Source organism: Heloderma suspectum, chromosome 15 (genome assembly GCF_057233095.1).
Source record: "Heloderma suspectum isolate Gila_16-S chromosome 15, 16-S_ref, whole genome shotgun sequence".
NCBI lineage: Eukaryota > Metazoa > Chordata > Lepidosauria > Squamata > Helodermatidae > Heloderma > Heloderma suspectum.
The window spans coordinates 4131605-4152101 of record NC_139472.1 but is presented as its reverse complement, the minus strand read 5'-3'; the positions used below and the strand labels follow the sequence as shown (position 1 = coordinate 4152101).

The 20497-nt window shown below is 48.5% G+C and overlaps 2 protein-coding genes across 3 annotated transcripts in view; one reads left to right on the top strand and one right to left on the bottom strand.

Moving 5' to 3' along the window:
- The first annotated feature begins 913 nt into the window (after window positions 1–913).
- LOC146335217 (lysophosphatidic acid receptor 6-like) lies at window positions 914–6134 on the top strand. Its single transcript, XM_084821577.1, has 2 exons — window positions 914–1171; window positions 2743–6134. Exon 2 carries the CDS (start codon window positions 2958–2960, stop codon window positions 4005–4007), a length of 1050 nt encoding a protein of 349 aa, XP_084677703.1. The 5' UTR covers window positions 914–1171; window positions 2743–2957; the 3' UTR covers window positions 4008–6134.
- INTS11 (integrator complex subunit 11) overlaps window positions 5887–20497 on the bottom strand; it is a 27945-nt gene continuing 13334 nt past the window's right edge. For both annotated transcript variants that reach the window (XM_084821572.1, XM_084821571.1), the window contains exons 9-18: window positions 19728–19792; window positions 18895–19084; window positions 17897–17980; window positions 15590–15679; window positions 13669–13831; window positions 12284–12391; window positions 11177–11238; window positions 9861–10003; window positions 8390–8519; window positions 5887–6087 (exon numbers count right to left, since the gene is read on the bottom strand). In XM_084821572.1, coding sequence (XP_084677698.1) covers window positions 6022–6087; window positions 8390–8519; window positions 9861–10003; window positions 11177–11238; window positions 12284–12391; window positions 13669–13831; window positions 15590–15679; window positions 17897–17980; window positions 18895–19084; window positions 19728–19792 — 1101 coding nt within the window. In that variant the 3' untranslated portion in view covers window positions 5887–6021. The remainder of the gene's footprint in view (window positions 6088–8389; window positions 8520–9860; window positions 10004–11176; window positions 11239–12283; window positions 12392–13668; window positions 13832–15589; window positions 15680–17896; window positions 17981–18894; window positions 19085–19727; window positions 19793–20497) is intronic.

Genomic DNA, 20497 nt, shown 5'->3' with positions numbered 1-20497 from the left:
TTTCTGGGGCATCCGGAAACCCACAGCTTGATTCTCATGTGTTAAGTTTCGAGTCCTTGGGGAGTCACTTGGAAACGTGCAGGGCTGTTTTGATGGCAGGAGGGGCCAAATTCCTTTCCTCCTTTCCAGGGCCAGCGTCGGCGTAGCATCCTGCCCGAGCTACAAAGCAGGCTGTTCCTGGTTATGCCTCTGCCATGACCTCGTAGCCTTTGGCTACGCGCTTTTACTCTCAGCTTTGTTTCCCCACCTAAAATAGCGTGATGGCAGCCGGTGTCTGTTCTAGTTTTGGGGGGGCCCTTGGCAAGGCACCCTCAATGGACCCCTCCCTCAGTGAGTCTGCCTTCTCACCTCACTTGCCCCCCACTCCAACCCTCCTCATCTTTCCCATCATCCCCACCACTTGCTTGCCTGGCAGGCAGAGCCGGGGAGCAAGGAGGCAGCGGCACCCCTGTGCAGTTATAGTTATTTCGATGTGACCATGCAAAATAAGCAACTTCTTGGCACGTCTTGCGGAAAGAGGGGTTCATATCCCCCCTTCTTTGGTGGCAGGGGGTGCGTGGCCACACAGCTGCTGGGTCTTTTGACCACGCTTTTGTCCGTGGGGGGATTCAACTGGGAACCTCCAAAGAACTCTGTACCCACAGCTTGTGTTCCAGGACGATGCGTGACCTGCCAATGCAAACGCATCTCCATGGACCACCTAATGGTAGCCCCCGAGTGGCTCGATCAAACTCAGGTTTGCATTTCCTGCCAGGAACTGCAAACCAAAAGCTGTGTGTGTGTGTGTGTGTGTGTGACAGAGACAGACACGCGCTTGGCAGGCTGCAATCCAGCAGTGTCAAGCTGCCTTTGGCGTGGTGGGTCCCAGCTTTGGCAGAGGTGCCCTGATCAAGCAGGAAATGCCACGGGGTCAGAGGGTGCCGTGTGCTAACACAGATCTGCACAGAGCCCGCTCTGCAAACCTCAGCTCGCCCGGCTCTGCTCTCGCTTCCTGTGGCTCCTCAACATGAAACCAACGTAGGAGGCCCCTTTCGTTTGCAAAGAAAAAAATATGCTGTGCTCCTCCGAGCGCCAGAAAGCTCTGGAGGCCGCACCAAGCTGCAGACACCTTCGAGGAGGAAACCGGCATCAGCACCTGAACGCTGGCGCCTGGCCGGAAGAGCAGGGACTGGTAAGTTGTCTTTAATTGTTATGATTGCTGTGATTGATCGATTGCTTCCTTGCCCCCATACAAAAGCCTGCTGGGCGGTTTACAGAAAATCGGCACAGCACAACATTGGAGAACAACGCAACCTAAAAAGAAAACAGGGCAGACAAAACCTCCAGCATTAACGTCTTCTGTGGGATGTTTCGGGTGTGTATACAGTGGACTAGTAGCAACGGCTTTCCAGTAGAACACGAGTGGGACCTGCAACAAATTGTTGCAGCGCAGAGCATTTCCCGTTCAGGATTCCAACCACTCCTTCCCCCCCTACCCCCTCCTTTTCTGTCATGGCCACAGAGCACCTCATTGGGCTGTCCCCACCCTGTGCCCATATTTAGGATGTTTTGTTCCGTGAATATTTTTTGTACCTCTGCAAACCTGGGCTCCCCCCCTCCCCAAAAGAACCCACCTGCTTATAAGCTCCCTCTTGTGCAGGGGGTGGTGCAGTTTTGGCTATGTAAGCAACGACTCTCACAGCGTGGACACCGGGGACAGACAGGACAGTGAGCGCTGCCCTGTTGGATCAAACTGAAATGTCTACCTAGTCCAGTCTTGTTTTTCAACAGCAGCCAGACAGGAATCTCACAAGCAGAGCACTCAAGAAATACCCATCCCCATTTTTGGGGTCTGTAGATTCTGATATTCAGAAGTAAACTACCTCTGAACACGGGCTTCCCTTTCTCAGCTATCGTGGTTAATAGTGGTAGACCCCGTCCGCGATAAATTTATCTAAACCCTGAAGAGCATAGCAACAGCCCTGCTGCGTCAGGCCTGTCTCACCCAGTATCCTCTGTCCAACAGAGGACAGCAGTGCCCTCCTCTTGTTTGTTGCCAGCACAGCGTCCCCGCAGCTGGGCTGCCTCTGAACATCAAGCTACCAAAACCAATAGCCGTTGATAAGACCTGTGCTCCTCCATGAATTAGTCTGGTGTGTTGATTCTGTAAGCCATGTAAGCTAGTGGGACTTAACGGTGTGTTGTTATTGGACCTCCATTTGCTGATGATCAGCTTCATGGCATCAACTGGAGTTCTGGCAACATGAGAAGACCACTGCGTTCCAGATCCTGCACAGAGCAGCCGGGGGTGGGGGTGGGGGTGGAGTTGGTCTGCCTTGCCCAAGCCAGCGCCCTCCAGGTTTTGGACTGCCAATTCCTGACACCCCCAGCCAGCATGGCCAATGGGTCAGGGGTGAGGGAATTGCACTCAGAAACATCTGGAAGGCACTAGGTTGGGGAAGGGTGGACTAGATGACCTCCTAGACCCCTTCCAAATGTATCAGTCCAATAGGCCAGGCCCGTTGAACCTGTTTCAGGCTGAGGGGCTGAATTCAATTCTGGAGCTGGGAAACCACTAAACAATTGGTGGTTGGGGAAAGGGGGCAGAGCCAGGGCAAGGGGGCGTGACCATCTGGGATTTGACCCCCAGACCTGATGTTCCAGACCCCGGTGTTAGACCAAGCCAGGACATAGATCCGACGTGTCTAGTGTTGCCCGCTTATTTTTATCCCATTTTACTATTCCTCTGTCTGTACTTAACAGTTCTGTTCTCCACCGGGTCCATTTTGCTTTGCGCATGAAAGTGGTACGTCTCTGCCAGCCAAGACCAAACTAAGCACAACTCCTGTGGATGCCGACGAGGCTTCAACTTTGAACTCGATTCGCCTTCACCTTGCACAAAGTAATCTGCGAAGGCACTTCAGATCGCCTGGAGAAGGGGAGGGGGGGAACCAAGGCAAAGGTTCTCCAGCGAAAAAATGGATAACATGACTCTTGCTATCACGTGGTCTAACGCGACCACCACCAACACCAGTTTGGAGTGCGTCCTTCAAGCAGATTTCCAGTATTCCCTCTTCACGATCGTCTATAGTGCCGTCTTTGTTCTGGGCCTGCTTGAAAATGGGGCGGTCCTGTACCTCCTGACCTGCAGAGTCGTAAACACGCCTCGGTCCTACATCTACCTGGTCAACTTAGCCGTGGTGGACACCATGTTCGCTTGCGTCTTGCCTTTCAAGATCCATTACCACCTCAACCGCAACGACTGGATCTTTGGCGACGTAGTCTGCAGGATCACGGGGAGCATGTATTTCCTCAACATCTATCTCAGCATTGCCTTCTTCACCTGCGTCTGCATCGACCGGTACGTGGCGGTCCTGCACCCTTTCGCGTACATCAGGATCAAGAGCGTCCACTACGGGATGGTGGCCATGGTCCTCTGGGCGACTGCACTGGCCATCGCTGGTCCGCTGATCCTCGGGGGACCCCTCGATTCCAAAGTGAGCAACGCCACCGTGTGTTTTGAGAATTTCGATGCAGCCAGTTGGACTGGGCGCATGGTGCCCTACAATGTCTCCGCACTGGTCTTCGGTTTTGTGCTCCCCTTCGCGGTCATCTTGATCAGCTACCCTTTGATCGCCCGGCGTGTCTCCCGCATCCCGCACAGCGCCCGCAAGAAGAAGGCGCTGGGCACCATCTACCTCATCCTCTTCATCTGCGTGACCTGCTTCCTTCCGTACCACCTCACTCACCTGCTGCACTTCCTGATGCGTGCCAGGCTCATCCAAGACTGCCGCTTTGCCGCTTTCATTTACCGGATGCGCCGGGTCACCTTAGCGCTGATCAGCGTCAACTGCTGCCTGAACCCCATTTTGTACTACTTCACCGTGGCCAGCAAACGGTGGCATTGGCAGGTTCGTCTCAGGACGAGGGCCACAAAGGTCTACACGATCTGTGGTGTCCAAGATGGCAAGCGCCCAGCCGCTAAGGAAAGCGTGCCCGAGCTGCGCTGGGGGAAGAGGATGGGGTGACACTGGCGAGACCCCCCACAGTTGGCTTTCGGACTTTGACTGCCAATTGAAATTGTCGAGGTGCGTGATGGAGGCTCTTTCATTTTCTGCATCGTTAAGCAGCCTACGCTTTTTTTGAGAGCGGGAAAGATGATCAGGTGGAGGTGCAGTAGGTAATACCGCAGGAACACAGAACACAACTTCCGTGTTGACTTCCTTTCAAAGCATGTTTCTAGCCCCTTTGGCTGCAAAGCTACGCTTAGAAGTAGCTATTAAAACCTGAGAAGCTGGGTGTTCAAATAAGCTTCTTCAACAGAATTTTGCTTTTTCCCATGACTAGGCAAAACAACGTCCCACTCGTTTTCCGTGCAGACTTTAGATGACCTGGGCACAGCATCAAGTGTTTTGTGTTTCTTGTTTCCAGGCCCGGGAGCACGCACACACACACCTGTATTCATACAGAGCAGCCTTCTTCCACATGAAGCCCTCCAGATGTGTCAAACTGCATGCCAGCTTGGAAAGATGGGTCTCGCAAGCCAACACATCTGGAAGGTACCAGGTTAGGCAAAGCTGACCTACACCAACAATTTTGACTGCGGCAAGGCGAATGCTGGACACAGCAGCGACGTAGTCTAACCTGGGAGAATGCAGCGTTACCCACAGCTCTTTGGGATCATAAGAACATCAGAAGAGCCCTGCTGGATCAGACCCAGGGTCCAGCGTTCTGTTCATGCAGTGACCAACCAGCTGTTGACTGGGAACGCACAAGCAGGGCATGAGTGCAACAGCTATAGGACCCTTCCCTTTGCTTGCTTACCTAAGGATTCGCATTTGCAATGCTTGGCGTTGAACGCATGGCCTCTCCCTGCATGCAAAGCATGCTCCCGGTTCTCTCCTTGCCCCCTTCCAAAAGGAACTTACAGACGCCTACTAGAAGCACAACAGATTGAGGACATGGAGTTGACTACCTTGGTTAATCACTGGGATAATTATCAATGGAATGCAGTTTATTTTCAAAACGTGTGTGTCGGGGCGGACGGACTGGCGAGAGACTGTCATCAGCTTGTCGGCTGTGTTCTATTTGTAGCAGAAACAACAACTGGTCTTGGGGCACCGTGATGACGAATGCGCTTATTACAGCACAAGCTCTCACGGACTGCAGTTCGCTTCAACAGATGGAGCGATGGAATGGTCACCTGAGGACAGTGGACTGTAGTCCACAAAAGGTTACACCATAATAAACTGAAATCAGGGGCTCGCTTGGAACGTGAGATTGCAGAAAAAGCAATGATGAAATTTGATTGTGTTAATCAGGGACTCAATAGGGATGATGCTTTCTATGCAGATGACAAAGACGCTTAGTGCACCTTGTGGTTTGTAACTGTTGCTTTAAGAGAATGGAATGGTTGCTGCGGATCTACCTGTTTAAGAGCGCAATCCTATGCATGTTTACACAGGAAAAGTCCTACAACTCCCAGTATGCCCCAGCCAGTCATACTGGCTGGGGAATGCTGGGAGTTGTAGGACTTTTTCTGTCTAAACATGCATAGGATTGTGCTCGTAAACCTGTCTTTTCAGCCTGAAAGCCTCCAGTTCCACTTACAGCATCTGACGAAGTGGGTTTGTAACCCACAAAAGCTCATGCTAATTTACTAAACTACCTGAACAACTAAAACAGTTCAGATTCGTGCGACACTCAACCCTTGAATTTGTAAACAGAAGGCTAACACTATATCCTAATAAATGTGTTAGGCTGTTAGGGTCCCACAGGATGCTCTGTCTGTCTTTGCTGCAAGAGATTAATATGGTTACTCTTCTGGAAATGGTTCTGTTTGTAGAAACGGTTTGGCCAGGTTGGTGAAAGATGGTATATGCTATCCATGACAAAGACCTCTACTACTGAAACTAAAATTCTTTTATTTAAACGCACGTGCGCACACACACACTAACCACTCTCCCCAGCTGAAATATTTACATAGTTCTTTAGGCTTTCTGGGGTTTGTAAATGCTGGAGGCCTCCAAAGATGGGCAGGGCTTATGCTGTGATTTGGGGAAGTGCTTTCTTCAACAAGGAGGTCACGTAGCTACCCATTTCTTCATCCTGTACACAAAATCCAGATTTTTTTAAAAAAAAATGTTAATAGTGGCTCCTGCCTTTAAAAAAATAAATAAATAAAAATTAAGGGCGCAAGGCTATGGGGATGGCCGTAAGCCTCTGAGCTTGGAGGCTTATGGCCATCCAATACAGAGCGAGACGAGCAGTGACATTTTTGCCCATCTAGCTGAAGTGTCAGGGAGGAAGCTGGAGGATTCCTTGTATGGCAGCACCCCCAGTCCCCTCCCTGCCCATGGGAACACCCCCTTTACCTTCCCTCCGAGGTCAGTTTTGCAACCTTGGAGAGGCAACCGGCATGGTTCTCTCTGCACTGGCGGGGAGGGGAGCTTGGACTCCTTGGTCTGAGGTTGGAGCGCAGCCTACAACCTTGGATCCAGGAATCCAAACTGTTCTGTGCCACCCCCCACCCTCCCAATGCTGTCTAAGGGCCACTGGATTGCTCTCTAAAGCTAGAGATACCACATAATTTTCCATGCTGGAGCCATCTCTGTGAAACTCCCTTTCCAAGGGACATACACTTGGTCCCTTCACTGCCGACTTTTAAACAGGCCTCAGAAACCCCATCTTATACCAAGCGGCTTTTAATTGAGATGCTGAACTTTGCAACATCTTAAACCACAGGTTTTAAAATGTGCTCTTGTTAACTGTTTAATGTTATATGAGTGTCAGGGTGGCTTTTGAAATGTTTCAAGTCCTGTTTTAACTTTGATTCTGTCTTCTGGAAATTATGCTTTATCCTTTTTATATAAGCTGCTGTGAGAGGGCTTTGCCCTAAAAGGCAGTGTAACCGTCTTTTAAAGAAGTAAATAAATGTAAAGAATTAACTTGCGACATTCACGACTCCCGCAAGATGCGGTGAAAACCCATTTAAGTTAAGTTTGTATGGGCTTCCTAGAGCCATTCAGTTGACCACTGGGGGAAAGTAGATTTCCGCCCCCGCTCCCAACACAGCATGGCTGCTTTTTATTGGGTTTCATTGTTTCAAGTGTGCGGCCAAATTTCCCCCACCCTCTGCATTCTTGAGGACTTCTTGAGGACTTTGTCACTGCTATATATTCCACACTTGTGGACAGGTGGACATGTGTGACTGAGGTCATCACAGACCGGTAATCACAGGCAAAACTTCAGCAGAGCTACGTGCTTCTCAGGGGAGTCAGTTCACACATTCCACAGTGACTCAGAGAGCCTACAGAAGAGATGGGAAACCCAGGGAGCCCTACTGACCGCTCCCTGGCCTATTAACAGCCAACAGCAGCAGGGAAGCAGGAATCTGGATCACGACTGTTCGACGACAGGGAAGGGACTTGACCTCCACAGACCTCCACTCAGCAATCCTGTCTCTAGGCAGATTGCCTTCCTCCCAGTCTCCCAAATACTTATTTGGTGGCGTATGAGCCTTCCTTGCTGGGTTGCAGAGGATTTTATTTACTTTTTTTACACATATAGATATTTATATTTTGTAGACAGACACACACAGACAGACAGACACACACACACACATATATATATGTTAGAAATGGGCAACAACCCTTGTTAATTGTTTGGCCCAGTGGGAAGTGATAGTTGTGATAATCTTTCTGTCCTTGCTGACTAATCTTCTCTCTGGTAAATAAGGGGTTAACTTGCTTAACCTGTCTTTAATTGCCCTTTCTCCACTCCTATATCTTGACCACTTCCCTTCTTGTCTGCTCCTATTAATTAATTACATTTATATCCCACCTTTTTTCCTCCTTAAGGAACCCAAAGCAGTGTACATAATCCTCCCCCCCTCCATTTTATCCTCACAACAACCCTGTGAGGTAGGTTGGGCTGAGAGTCTGCGACTATCCCAAAGTCACCCAATGAGCTTCCATGGCTGAGTGGGGACTAGAACCCAGATCTCCTGACTCCCAGTCCAACACTCTAGCCACCGCACCACGCTGGCTCTTAACCACTTATATCTTCACCACCAATATCTTGACCACTTCCCTTCTCATCTCGCCCCCTTTTTTTGTCCTTCGTCTGCAATGAGGTGCCGTTTTATTTTCCGGTGGCTGAGAAGACTAATGTATGTTCCTTTTTTTACCTTGAATAAAGTTTTCTATCCTTCTTTTTCACCTTGACTATAAGTCTTAACAGACTGTTCATTGTAACTGCTGTCTGCAAACTTATCAAACTGCTTCCCAATATTCCCACAATAAATGCACAAATATAGTCACGTACATATAAACACGCACACAGAGAGAGAAGTATGCGTAAGTCTGGGTATAGAGATGCAGCTGCTCAAATAACCACATTTAAACCTCACCTGGTACGTCCAAGACACAAGCAGAAGTTTGGTGGCAGGATCTTCTGACTGTACTGTAACCTGGATCAGGATGGATTCTACCATTATAGAGGAGTCAGAGAGGTGCTGAACAGAATAATCCTTCAGGACGCTGGCGGCGGGGGGGGGGGGGGGGATAAACAGCATATTATAAATTCTCAAGAGATCGTAAGCCCTTATTAAGACATTCTGTAGCTAGAAAAACCTATCCAAACGCTCTTGGATTTGTGCTCAGTCTACCAATTTTGCAAAACTCTTTATTCCGCTTCGATACATTTCACAAGTAGCCTAGAATTCAGTAAGCTGCTCTCTACACAATGAGGGCTAGACACTTTTCATTAAAAATTATCAGTCAAGGTAAACTAGTTATATGCATGTTTTTTAAAGCATAACACCAAATTGAAGCAGCATTCCTGAAGCGTGGTATCCTGCCACACTGAGTATAGTACCAACAGCATTAATTTTCCTTCCCCCAAATGTGATCTTCCCCTTAACTAGTGAGACGAAAACATTTTATGCAAAATGTCTTCAGCTTACATAATTTCTACAGGTAACAGGAACCACAGCTCTTCTAGGTGCAGAATCAGGATTGCATGGGCACCTATTTATAATTTACAACAGAAGAACATCAGAAGATGTTCTTTACCTAGGGAGGTGGTGGGCTCTCCCACACTGGAGGCAGTCAAGACGAGGCTGGACAGCCATCTGTCGGGGATGCTCTGACTTGGATTCCTGCACTGAGCAGGGGGTTGGACTCGATGGCCTTGTAGGCCCCTTCCAACCCTACTATTCTATGATTCTATAAGAGCTCTGCTGGACCAGACCAAGGGTCCATCTAGTCCAGCATTCGGTTCAGACAGTGCCCAACCAGCCGCCTGTGGGAAACGCACAAGCAGGACGTGAGTGCAACAGCACCCTCCCACCCATGTTCCCCAGCAACTGGTGTACACAGGCTCACTGCCTCTGGTACTGGAGGTAGCATAGAGCCATCCTGAATCTCCCACCAGTCCGCTTCATGCGATGACTCTGTGCTCTAGTATTATGAGAGAGGGGGCAAATAGTCCCCCTCTCCACTTTCTCCACACCAGGCATCATTTTGTACATGTCTGTCATGCCTCCCCTTACTCGCCTTTTCCCCAAGCTAAACAATCTCAGTGTTGTAACCTTTCCTCGTCGGGGAGCTGCTCCAACGCCTGGATCGTTTTGAGTTGCCCTTTTCCCAACTGTACAATATCCTTTTATCACGGAGTATACAGTCCAGAGTCTGGTTCTTCCTTGCTTACTAGCTAACCAGGACTCGCCCTCCCTCCCTCCCTCCCTCCCTCCCTCCCTCCCTCCCTCCCTCCCTCCAATAAAGGTTTCAAGAATCTGAAGTAGCCAAGGCATCCCTCCCGCCACTCCCAAATACACATCCCCTTTTATACCTCCCCCCCCCCCCGGTCTGAGCACCTGCCTCTTGAGATGGTTGCAAACGCGGAGGCCCGTCTCGTGCTCTTTGCGGGGGTCTTGGAAGTGGATACGGCAGGTGAACCTCAGCTGGTGCTCCCCCAACCCCAGTTCTTTGAGCGCTTGTTCAGGCGAGACCAGGCGGAAGCTCTGCCCAGAGAGAGAGAGAGCAGGTCTGCATCAAACATCACGGTGTGCACACTGCGGCACTGCGGGCTTGAAGAACACTGCAACGGGAGACCTCATGATCCCAATGTGTATACTGGGGGCAGGCACAGGAGTCGAGTGCATTGGAAGAGGGGCAGGCAGGCAGGCAGGGCTTTGTCCCACCGTGTGTGTTTGCAGGGAGAAAGAGCAGTATATTTCGCATTAAGACTCCAGTATCATTGAAGTCTTATTGGTTTGGATGGAGTTACACTTTCAAGCATGCATGCTTGGGACTGTAGGTTCATTTTAATTTCCAGTGTATGGTTTTGTTAGCAGGCGTATGTGAAAAGTGCCTTTCCTTCAAGTGACAACAGCTGACCAGCAACTGGGGGGAGCTATTTGACTTAAGGGGCGCATGCTGCCATCCCTGACTCTGATGCTGCCTGTGCATGGCCTGTTCCAGAAAAAAATACCTATCTGACTCAGCTTTGTATTTAACAACCTGCCTAATCGCCATAGGCGGCCAGGAATTCTGTGCAGGCGAGTAAGCAGGCTGGTTTTCTCCACAGGTAGCACAGAAACTGAGTGGGCTGGCCAAGCAGGGACAGCTCGTTCCATCCCACATCTGCTTAGTAGAAGGTGAGCCTCATTTTATTTTACAGACTGCTAGGAGCCTGTGTTTCCATGCTACCAGCCTCTTAGCAGGCTAGTAAATAATTATGCAGGGCGGTTATGTCTGTGGGCTTGTGTACAAGGCTGATCCAGCTTGCAAAAAAAACACACTGCTGCTCATCGCCACGCGGGAGCCCCTTCAAACAGCCGAGGTCCACTGGCTACTCATCAACTGGTCAAACGTGGTTGTCCTAACCCACTCCAGGCCAAAAAGCCACAAAACATATAACGATTAGGCTGTTAGTTACTTAGCTAGTTACTGTATTTGTTACATTTATATCCTGCCTTTTTCCCCTCTTGCGAGGAGCCTAAAGTGGCTTACGTGGTCCTCCTCTCCATTTTACCTTCACAACAACCCTGTGAGGCAGGTGAGACTGAGAGTCAGTGACTGGCCCGAAGTCACCCAGTCAGCTTCCTGGCTGAGTGGGGCCTAGAACCAGATCTCCCGCATCCCAGTCCAACACTCTCACCACTACACCACGCTGGCAACCCCCTTTCGCTTACATTATCCTTGATGATCAGGGTTCCGTGCATGAGTTTTGGCTTCTTCGAGTCTGGCAAGGGACCTGGAGTCATCGGGCCATGGGGAGAAAAGGGCAAAACAGTCAAATCAACCATCCTCCCCTCACTTTCCACCAGCGAAAAAAGGTATCTCGCCATAGATGTCACCAGACTGTACAGTCATTTCCCTCACCCCTTTGGGGCAGGGCGGTTGGGGAACCACCGCCTCCCTCCACAAACAGGAAACAACCACTGCTTGAGACACCGCAGACTCAACAATCACACCCCGGTAAAGGCCTCTCCGTGCATGTTATTCAGAGATGCAAGTGTATTACAGCATCACCCACAACCCCCACCCACCCTTTTCTTGGCATCACGTTTTCCATCCTCCCTCTAGGATTCTATCGTTAGGGGGCTTGCGCAGGGCATTATTTATACCCCAGAGATCAACCGGAGATGCTCATTTGATTTGCAGCCATAACCAACAACTGTAGCATGGTTTCGGAACACCTCCATTTCCAAGGAGAGCTGAGAGCTTGCTCCCTAACTATGCCCGACATCCAAAGCCGCTTCTGTTAAAATTCCAGCTATTTTGCATAATTTAAAAACAAGCTAATATTTATTTGTTGAAAGTGTTTTTATCCCGCTCCTCAAGCAAAAAAGGCTCCTGGAACGGCTTACAAGCAATCAGCAAAAAAAATAGCCCCTGCCTGCAGGACTGCAATCTAAAAAGGCATGACACGCAAGGAAAACTAGATGGGGAGGGAAGAGGAAAAAGTTAAGTAGACTGTCAGCAGGCCTGGTGGAAAGACCTGTCTTCCTCTCCTCGCCTCCTGTGGGAGGGACAGTCCAACTGGAGCAGGCCCTGAAGTTTCCTTTGCCTGCTCGTCTGCCTTGCTCCTAGTCCTCAAGGGTTATAGAGATGAGCGTCAAAAGGTGAAGACTGGCTGGCTACTGAAAGGATTTGGAGACTCGCAAGCAACACCAAAAAAGGGGGGTGCGATTCCCCTGAGATCAGTTGCATAAACGTGCCCCGAGAATGCCATAGACAAGCATCACTGGTTCATACGTACAACCCAGGAATGGCCGCTTGGCCCCCTGGCGCATTACCGGCAGCAAGCTCTCTCTTCAGCAGCCCAAGCGAAACGTCCACAGGGATGTTGGGGCTGGTGAAAACGGTCACTGTTTCTCCATTGGCAGGCATGTGGCAGCTGACGTCTAAGAGAAGAGAATTGCACGAGAACATGAGAAGCAGGCCGCAAGCAGGGTGTGACGGCAATAGCCCTCTCCCACCGTTGCTCTCTAGCGACCGGTATTCACAGACAGACTGCCCCTGAACGTAGAGGCTTCATCCTGTCATCAGGACCATGAGCCATGGAGAGCATCCATCCTCCTATGAAAATCCAAAACAGATTGGGACTCCACAGGTGGGATTGCTTTATACACCCCTGTGGCCGCACCCAAAGAAGTGGAATGCGCCCCCCAAGAGCTTCTATGAAAATGAATTTGGCCTTTGGGCTGAAAGAGGCTCGACATCCCTGGCCCAGGGAGGGGGATCAATCTGGCTCCCCAAAAGCTTCCCGTCCATTTCCATTTTACCCTCACAACAACCCCACAAGGCGGTTAGGCTGAGAGCCAGTGACTGGCCCGCAGTCACCCAGAGAGCTTCATGGCCGAGTGGGGACTTGAACCCAGATCTCCCGAGTCCCAGTCCGACAAAGATCCCCCTTAATAGGCAATGCGGCTGTCTTCTCCTACACTGAGACCCGGCTCCTTGCCCTTCCAGTGTGAACAGCCCCAGAAGTTCAAGTCAAGTTGGGTATCTCAGCATCTTTATTCCCACGTGCAAGCAGAGGAAGGGGCAGCTGTAGCAATTCAGAGAATCGCAAGAGCTGGAAGGGGCGTCAGATGCCATCTAAGTCCAACACACACACTCCATCCACTCTGTATAGAAAATCTAGAAGTGGAGCATCCTTGTTCTGCTTAAAGACCTCCTATTATTGTTGTTGTTGTTGTTATTTACATTTCTGTACAGAAGATTAAAAGCCATTACAAATACACTGTACAAAGTGCAAAACTATCTACATAAAAACACATAAACAGACTGCGCACACAGAAACAACATCTATCTAAAAACAATTCTAAACAATTGACCGTAAGAGAAATCCAGGCCCTGGTTAAAACTCATCATATGCTGCCAAATGCCTGAGTGAAGAGGAAGGTCTTAAGCTGGCGCTGAAAAGATAACAGTGCTGGCGCCAGGCAGGCCTCGTCAGGGAGATCATTCCACAACTGGGGAGCCAACCACCGAGAAGGCCCTCTCCCTTTTGACAGCTGAGCTGCCTAGGTTAAGCCCTCCTTAAAAAGTTAACTGAAGAGCCATTCAGCGAAATACAGAATCCCGGGGTGGGTGTGAAAAACATGCCGCTGAAAAACCCTCCTGTTCTCCCTGGGAAGCGCCATGCAAACATGCATGCAGAGGAGGGGCTACATACGGAATTCCTGCTCAATCTTTTGCTTGAGGAACTCCATCTTCTTGGCCTCGCCGTGGACCAGGAGGACATTGCGTGGCTCAGCCTGGCGGATGAGCTGCATGATCCCTTTGGCATCGGCGTGGGCGCTGAAGGACATATATTCCACTTGCATCTTTACTTCTAGCTAAGAGGAGCAAGGGGGAAAGACAGACCATGCTCAAAACCGGTGCTCCAGGAAAACCGTGTGGTGACCCTTGAGTTGGCTGGCAAAACTGCACTGTGTAATTAAGTTTAAACAAATAATTAGGTTTAGTCTCTCAGCCTTAGAGTCTAGGGAGGGAGAGCGTCTTGTCAGAATATGAAGCCTAAGAAAAACTGTGCACTGCTGTGGTCTCTTATCGCACCATATATGGTCCCTCTCTAACAGGAGCATTACAGACACAGGAAATTCCTGATTCCACCCAGATGCAGCCAAGTATAATGCCACCTAGTGACTAGACTACATGATGACACTATCCATGTTGTTGTTCAGTCGTGTCCGACTCTTCGTGACCCCATGGACCATAGCACGCCAGGCCTTCCTGTCCTGCGCTCTCTCCCGGAGCGTGCTCAAGTTCATATTCATTGCATCCGTGATGCTATCTAGCCATCTCATCCTCTGCCGTCCCCTTCTCCTTTTGCCTTCAGTCTTTCCCAGCATCAGGGTCTTTTCCAGAGAGTTTTCTCTTCGCATTAGGTGGCCAAAATATTGGAGCTTCAGCTTCATTATCTGTCCTTCCAATGAGCATTCAGGGTTGATTTCCTTTAGGATTGACTGATTTGACCTCCTTGCAGTCCAGGGGACTCGTAAGAGTCTTCTCCAGCACCACAGTTCGAAAGCATCAATTCTTCGGCGCTCAGCCTTCCTTATAGTCCAGCTCTCACAGCCATACATTACTACTGGGAAAACCATAGCTTTGATTAGACGGACCTTTGTCGGCAAGGTGATGTCTCTGCTTCTTACTATGCTGTCTAGGTTGGCCATAGCTTTCCTCCCAAGGAGCAAGCGTCTTTTAATTTCATGGCTACAGTCACCGTCTGCGGTGATCTTGGAGCCCAAGAAAGTAAAATCTGTCACTGCTTCCATTTCTTCCCCTTCTATATGCCAGGAAGTGATGGGGCCAGATGCCATGATCTTCGTTTTTTTAATGTTGAGTTTCAAACCAGCTTTTGCACTCTCCTCTTTCACCCTCAACAAGAGGCTCTTTAGATCCTCTTCGCTTTCTGCCATTAACATCAGTCAGCCTGGCCTCTTGGCACCATTGCTCTTAAGTTATTTTTGCTCAAAATGTATGCTACATTTGTTTCCTAATTCTGCAGTGAGTCTACAGGTGACTACAGACCCTTAAACCGAAGATGGTAGACAATCATTAGCTTTCCAGCTGTTAATCACTCTACTTGACAGTCGGGCCATCCTAACAGTTGCCCAGTTTTAATTCCTAGCCACCTGGAAAAAAAGCACAAACTGAATCCACCAATTAGCCTCTGGAAAAAGCATGAAAGCCAGCTACCGTTGTATCTCCCCATTTGGTATACCGTTATATCTCCCCAAACCCCATTTGGTATACGTATCCTTACTATGCTGTTTTACAAGACAGTAAGGTCCACCATCACTGATGCAATGAATATGGACTTGAGCACGCTCCAGGAGAGAGCACAGGACAGGAAGGCCTGGTGTGCTATGGTACATGGGGTCACGAAGAGTCCGACACGACTGAACGACTGAACAACAACAAGGCCCACCATCTTCAGTGAAGCTTTGTCTCTAGTACATATCTTTAGGATTGCAACCTACAAGGGTTGTTATTGTACATCACCCCCCAATTTATTTATTATGTTAAGTGAATAGCTGATCAATTAATGCAATCACAGAGATGGTCCCTCTTCGGAACTTTCAACTCACAATTTGTCTGCCTTCCATTTCCAGCTTCCGCTGCCCACCCAAGATTTTATGGCCCACGGTGCCTTGCACACAGTATCCTGGCATGATCACCTGGGAAGAAAATCCAAAAGGAAATTAAACTTGCCACTGTGGCTTCAAGAAAAATAAAAACGAATCACCTAAGCACAAAAATATCTCAGGGGCAGATTCTCCAGTTTCATAACCTTTCATATTATGAATGTCTCATGGATACTGAAAAGCTAACTAATGGTTCCACCACTTGTTTCTTCCTCAGGGCTGGTCTACAAATGCAGCAGAAATGAGGCAGGAAAGAGGTAAAAGTGTCCTGAGGAGGTAAGAATGGACTTCTCCAATTCCAATTTCAGTTGGGAGGACCACGTTTTTTAATGTTCCTCCATGTGAAAACCTCCCTGCACAAAAAAGGTAGCACAAGGAGTGAGCTAGAACCTCTATCCTTGATGTGCTAGACTCTTACCTGCAGGGAAGATTGTTTGGCTTTTTTTAACCATGAAAAAAGAAAAGCTACAAAAAAGTTACACATGAACATTTCCTTCTCCCTAATATGTGTGTTTAAGATCGTAGCTTAAGACACTAAAGAAGAAAGAAAAAGTGCTTCAATAGTATTTAGGAAATAAGGTGAGTTTTTTTTAAAAAAGGACACCAAAGAAAGGGACTACTATTAAGCTAAAAAGAATACAAATGAATACAAATAATTAAACACACGCACGCACACTTATCTGGTGAATTTACAGATGTGATAAAATCTCCATCTGTAAGATCCGTCTTGGAAACCTGATACAAACTTCTCCCAGTTCTTTTAAAAATAGAATTACTGCTTTGATTCCATGAAAAGCAGGGAAGGCTGTTTGGTTTTTAAAAACAAAGATGGAGGAGCATTAAAAGGCTGATATGGTACAGTCCACTCTTACCAGCTGCAGGCTGATGTGGCACAGTCCACTCTTACCAGCTGTGACTTCTACCACTGGGTCTTTTATGCTTCTGCTAAAAGCATAAAAGACCCAGCTTCAGTGGTTCCTGAACACTTATCGGGTACCCAAACACTCATACCTAAAGACTCATAGGCACGCATCTTAAAATGCTTAATGAAGGTTGCCCTTCAAAAATGTAATGTGTGAATGCGGCAGACATATTCGCATGCCTAGGCAACTGACCATGATTTGGCCATTCGGAGGTGACATGGGAAGCACTCGTACATGGTTAAACTTAACTATGGTTTAGCGTGATTTGCACAAGCAAGAACAAATCTAGGTGAGCCTCAGGCTTGTGTGTTTTCCCCTCCCCTTTCCCTCCTCGTCCCGCGCAGCTGAAAGGACAACCCTGGAAGCTTTCAAAGAGAGAGAAAATGTATGTATGTATGGCTGGTGATCCAGGGTCAGAGAGAAAAAGAGATATTGGCAGGGGAAAGAGAGGCAGAGTTTGCCTTCTGTGAAATAGTTTTCTGTTGGCACTGAAAACTGTGGGTTCAAAGGAGTTGTTTAGCGCACTGGGGCTCAGACCCCACTTCTGCCATGTAATCAGTCTTTGGGGCAGGTTCCGTGTCCTTTGCCATGCCTCCCATGGCAGCCATTTTGTGGCGGTGCCCAGGACAGTTTCTCCACTTTGCAGATATGTGCCCATGGGCACAGAAACGGTCCAAAACGGGTTTGAGGTGCGAACACCACCATGATCAGGTTCACAAAATTCATGGCCACAAAATGCTGCTATGGGTCTGTTGGTGCTTTAATTAACAGGATTAGACAAAAGACTAGAAGAATGTGCTCTCAATAACTATTAGCCACTAAGGGAGCAATCTTATGTGTGTTTAAATGGGAAAAAGTCCTACAACTCCCATGCTGGCTGGGGAATGCTGGCAGTTGTAGGACTTTTTTTTCTGTCTAAGCATGCACAGGATTGTGCCCAAAATTACAAAAACCGAGCACGCTTTCTCTACTTTGCATCACTTCTCCTGATTTTGCTACCATGAAGCAGGGTCAAGGAAGAAATTAACAGGAGATGGCTATTTCTGTAGGAGCCTGTTTTGAGTGCTTCCCCCTGCCCCACAAATCAGCTTGACCACTGCTGGACTAGATGGACTTCGGACTGATGACTTTAAGACCCAAGAGTAACATGTTAAGGGATCCCAAGTACTTGGAAGTTCAGACACTGTTTTACTACTATTTTAAAGGGATCATGTAAAACGCAGGTTATTTGCTTTGGTTTCCATTTCAGGACGGGGGGAAGGTTCCCACTGATTCAGCACGGACAATGCAAGAGGAGGAGCAGTCTATCTGCCACCATGTTTCATACCATGTTCTTCTCGTTGCCAGCCCATTTCTTGAAGATCTGGAGGGACTGCCCCGCGTGAAGCATCCCCGGTGTGGCAAATACAACCTAGTAAGAAAAAAAGAAAGGAAAAAACACGTGTTTAACATGGGGTCTTGGGGGGCAGCAGCACACAGCTTCCAATGTGCCTTTGAACACCACTTTTAGTGCCCACCAACCTCTCTCGACTTATTTTACTGAGGGATTTTTTTAATTTTAAAAAGTAACTAGGAGGCTGGCGTGCTGCAAAGCGGAGGGCGACCTTCCAGCACTATCTTTAATTGGGTTCCAAAGACTGAACTTGTGTTCTGGAGTTTTATCATATAAAACTTACAGGATACGTTCTAATTGATCCTAGGTTGTCTTATGGTTATGGAAGTTTGCTTAAGATGGCTTGTTTGAAGTTGTTTTAGATATATGTTCTCTTGTGTATATTACTTGTTCGTGTGTTTTATTTTAATGTAAATGGCTTTTAATCTCTGTATACTATATTTTAAATTTTTTTTTAATCTTTGTAAACCTCCCAGACAGCTTTGGCCATTGGGTGGTATAGAAATGTAGATGATGATGATGATAATAATAAAAAAATTGGAGATCAGACCTGCCCCCCACCCACCCTGAAAACCTCTACCTTGTACTTAGGAACTTGGACAAGTTACTTTCCTTTTAGTCTCATCAGTTTGTTTTGTAGGAAATAAGCATTTTGTGGCTGGCCACGCCCACCATGGCAGCCATTTTGTGAATGGACAAGACCCCCATGGTGGCCATTTTGTGAGAGCACCCACAACAGTCAAAATTTCACCAGCCCAAAAAGGTTGGGGATCCCTGGCTTAACCAATCCATGATAGGTCCCATTTTGACCCCCAGATTTTGAGTGACTCGGTCCTGACCCACCAGGGCCGTACCTCCTTTCCCCCACTAGCATATCAAGGCTTTAACCACAGCTCCCAACCACGTGTCGCTGCCGCCCCCGCCATACATACCATTGGCCCCGGGTTGTCAGCAAAGGCCCGGTCAAAGGCCTTGATGTGTTTGAACTCAAACATGTTCCTCTGGACAAACGTCTTCCGGATCTTCTGGTTGGTCCAGGTGATGAACAGCTTGTAGTAGTGGTTGGCCTTCTCTGTCAGGCCCGTCGAGAAGTAGATGGGCGCCTTCAAGTTCATTCGTTCCCTTTGGAGGAAAAGAGAGCGGGGGGGGGGTGTGTGAATAAATTGAGAACAAGAGCTGGCCAGCTCCAAGCACAGTTTAGGAGAGGGAAAGGGAGAAACAGAGGGGAAGGAAAGCCGTCACCAGGTCCTGGATCCCAAACACTGGAATGCTGATGCACAGCTGGCTGGGGAATGCTGGGAGTTGTGGGACTTTTTTCTGTCTAAACATGCACAGGATTGCATCCGAAATTACAAAAGCCGAGCATGCTTCTCTACTTTGCATCACTTCTCCTGATTTTGCTACCATGAAGCAGGGTCAAGGAAAGCTGTATCCAGTATTACCGGCTTCCAAACTTTCAGCAGGCATGGCCCACTCATTTCCAAGCATATCTTTATAGCCATGGGGACTAGAAACCTGAGGTGTGGCTTCCTTTTTCTTTTTTTTAAGTAAAAACTTGAGATTCTCAGGAAGGTGAATTCTGCACCCACAACCACACTGTGTGCTTTTGCCCGTACCCCCACAAGATCGCAATGCCCACACAAGCTGAGGAAATAGCACAAGAGGCACCCATGGAAGAGTTCATTCTTCAACGGGCTGGGAGCCAGGGGATATCAGAGCAGCAGGGCAGTTGCAGACGGAACTAAAAGAGGGCTGCCTTCCTTACCAGAAGGTCTCCAGCAAAATGCAGAGCTCCTGAGCACGTCCCAGAGCAAACACCGGGATAAGGACCTGCAAGGAGAGAAAGTGCAGGGCTTAGGTGCGAAAGTGCAAAATGACACAGTTTTCTTCTCAAAGAGGAGAGAGGGATAATAGCTTGGATTAGGCGTGGGCAGACATCAGCCTCCCGGAGTTTATTTTGAAAGTTTTTACAAGAACTCGCGACCCACAGGGCTACGTTTCAGCTATTACAGTTCGGGGATTCCAACGGTCTTTTCCGCTGTGAGAAGCGGCAGGGAGGAGCCCCTTTGTTGCTGCTGCTGCTAAACAATAGGGCTGCCTTCCCAAGCTGATGCCCTCCAGATATTTTGGACAAAACCGCCCAGCATTCCTATCCCTATTGGCCATGCTGGCTGAGGCTGCTGGGAGCTGAAGTCCAAAATCTTGGGAGGGCACCAAGTTGGGGAAGGATGAATGAGGAAGCTTGCGCTGATCAATTATTTTTATTGATTGATTTGATAGCACTCTTCAAGTCCTTGAAAGGTTGTCCCAAAGAGGAAGGCCAAAATGCTATTTGGGGCTGCATTCATAGAAGCATAGCTTCCAAATCACATGAAGTACTAGTTCCCCTCTACTCAGCACTGGTTAGGCCTCATCTGGAGTACTGTGTCCAGTTCTGGGCAACATACTTTAAGAAGGATGCAGACAAGCTGGAGTGGGTTCAGAGGAGGGCAATGAAGATGATCAGGGGACTGGGAAAAAGCCCTATGAGGAGAG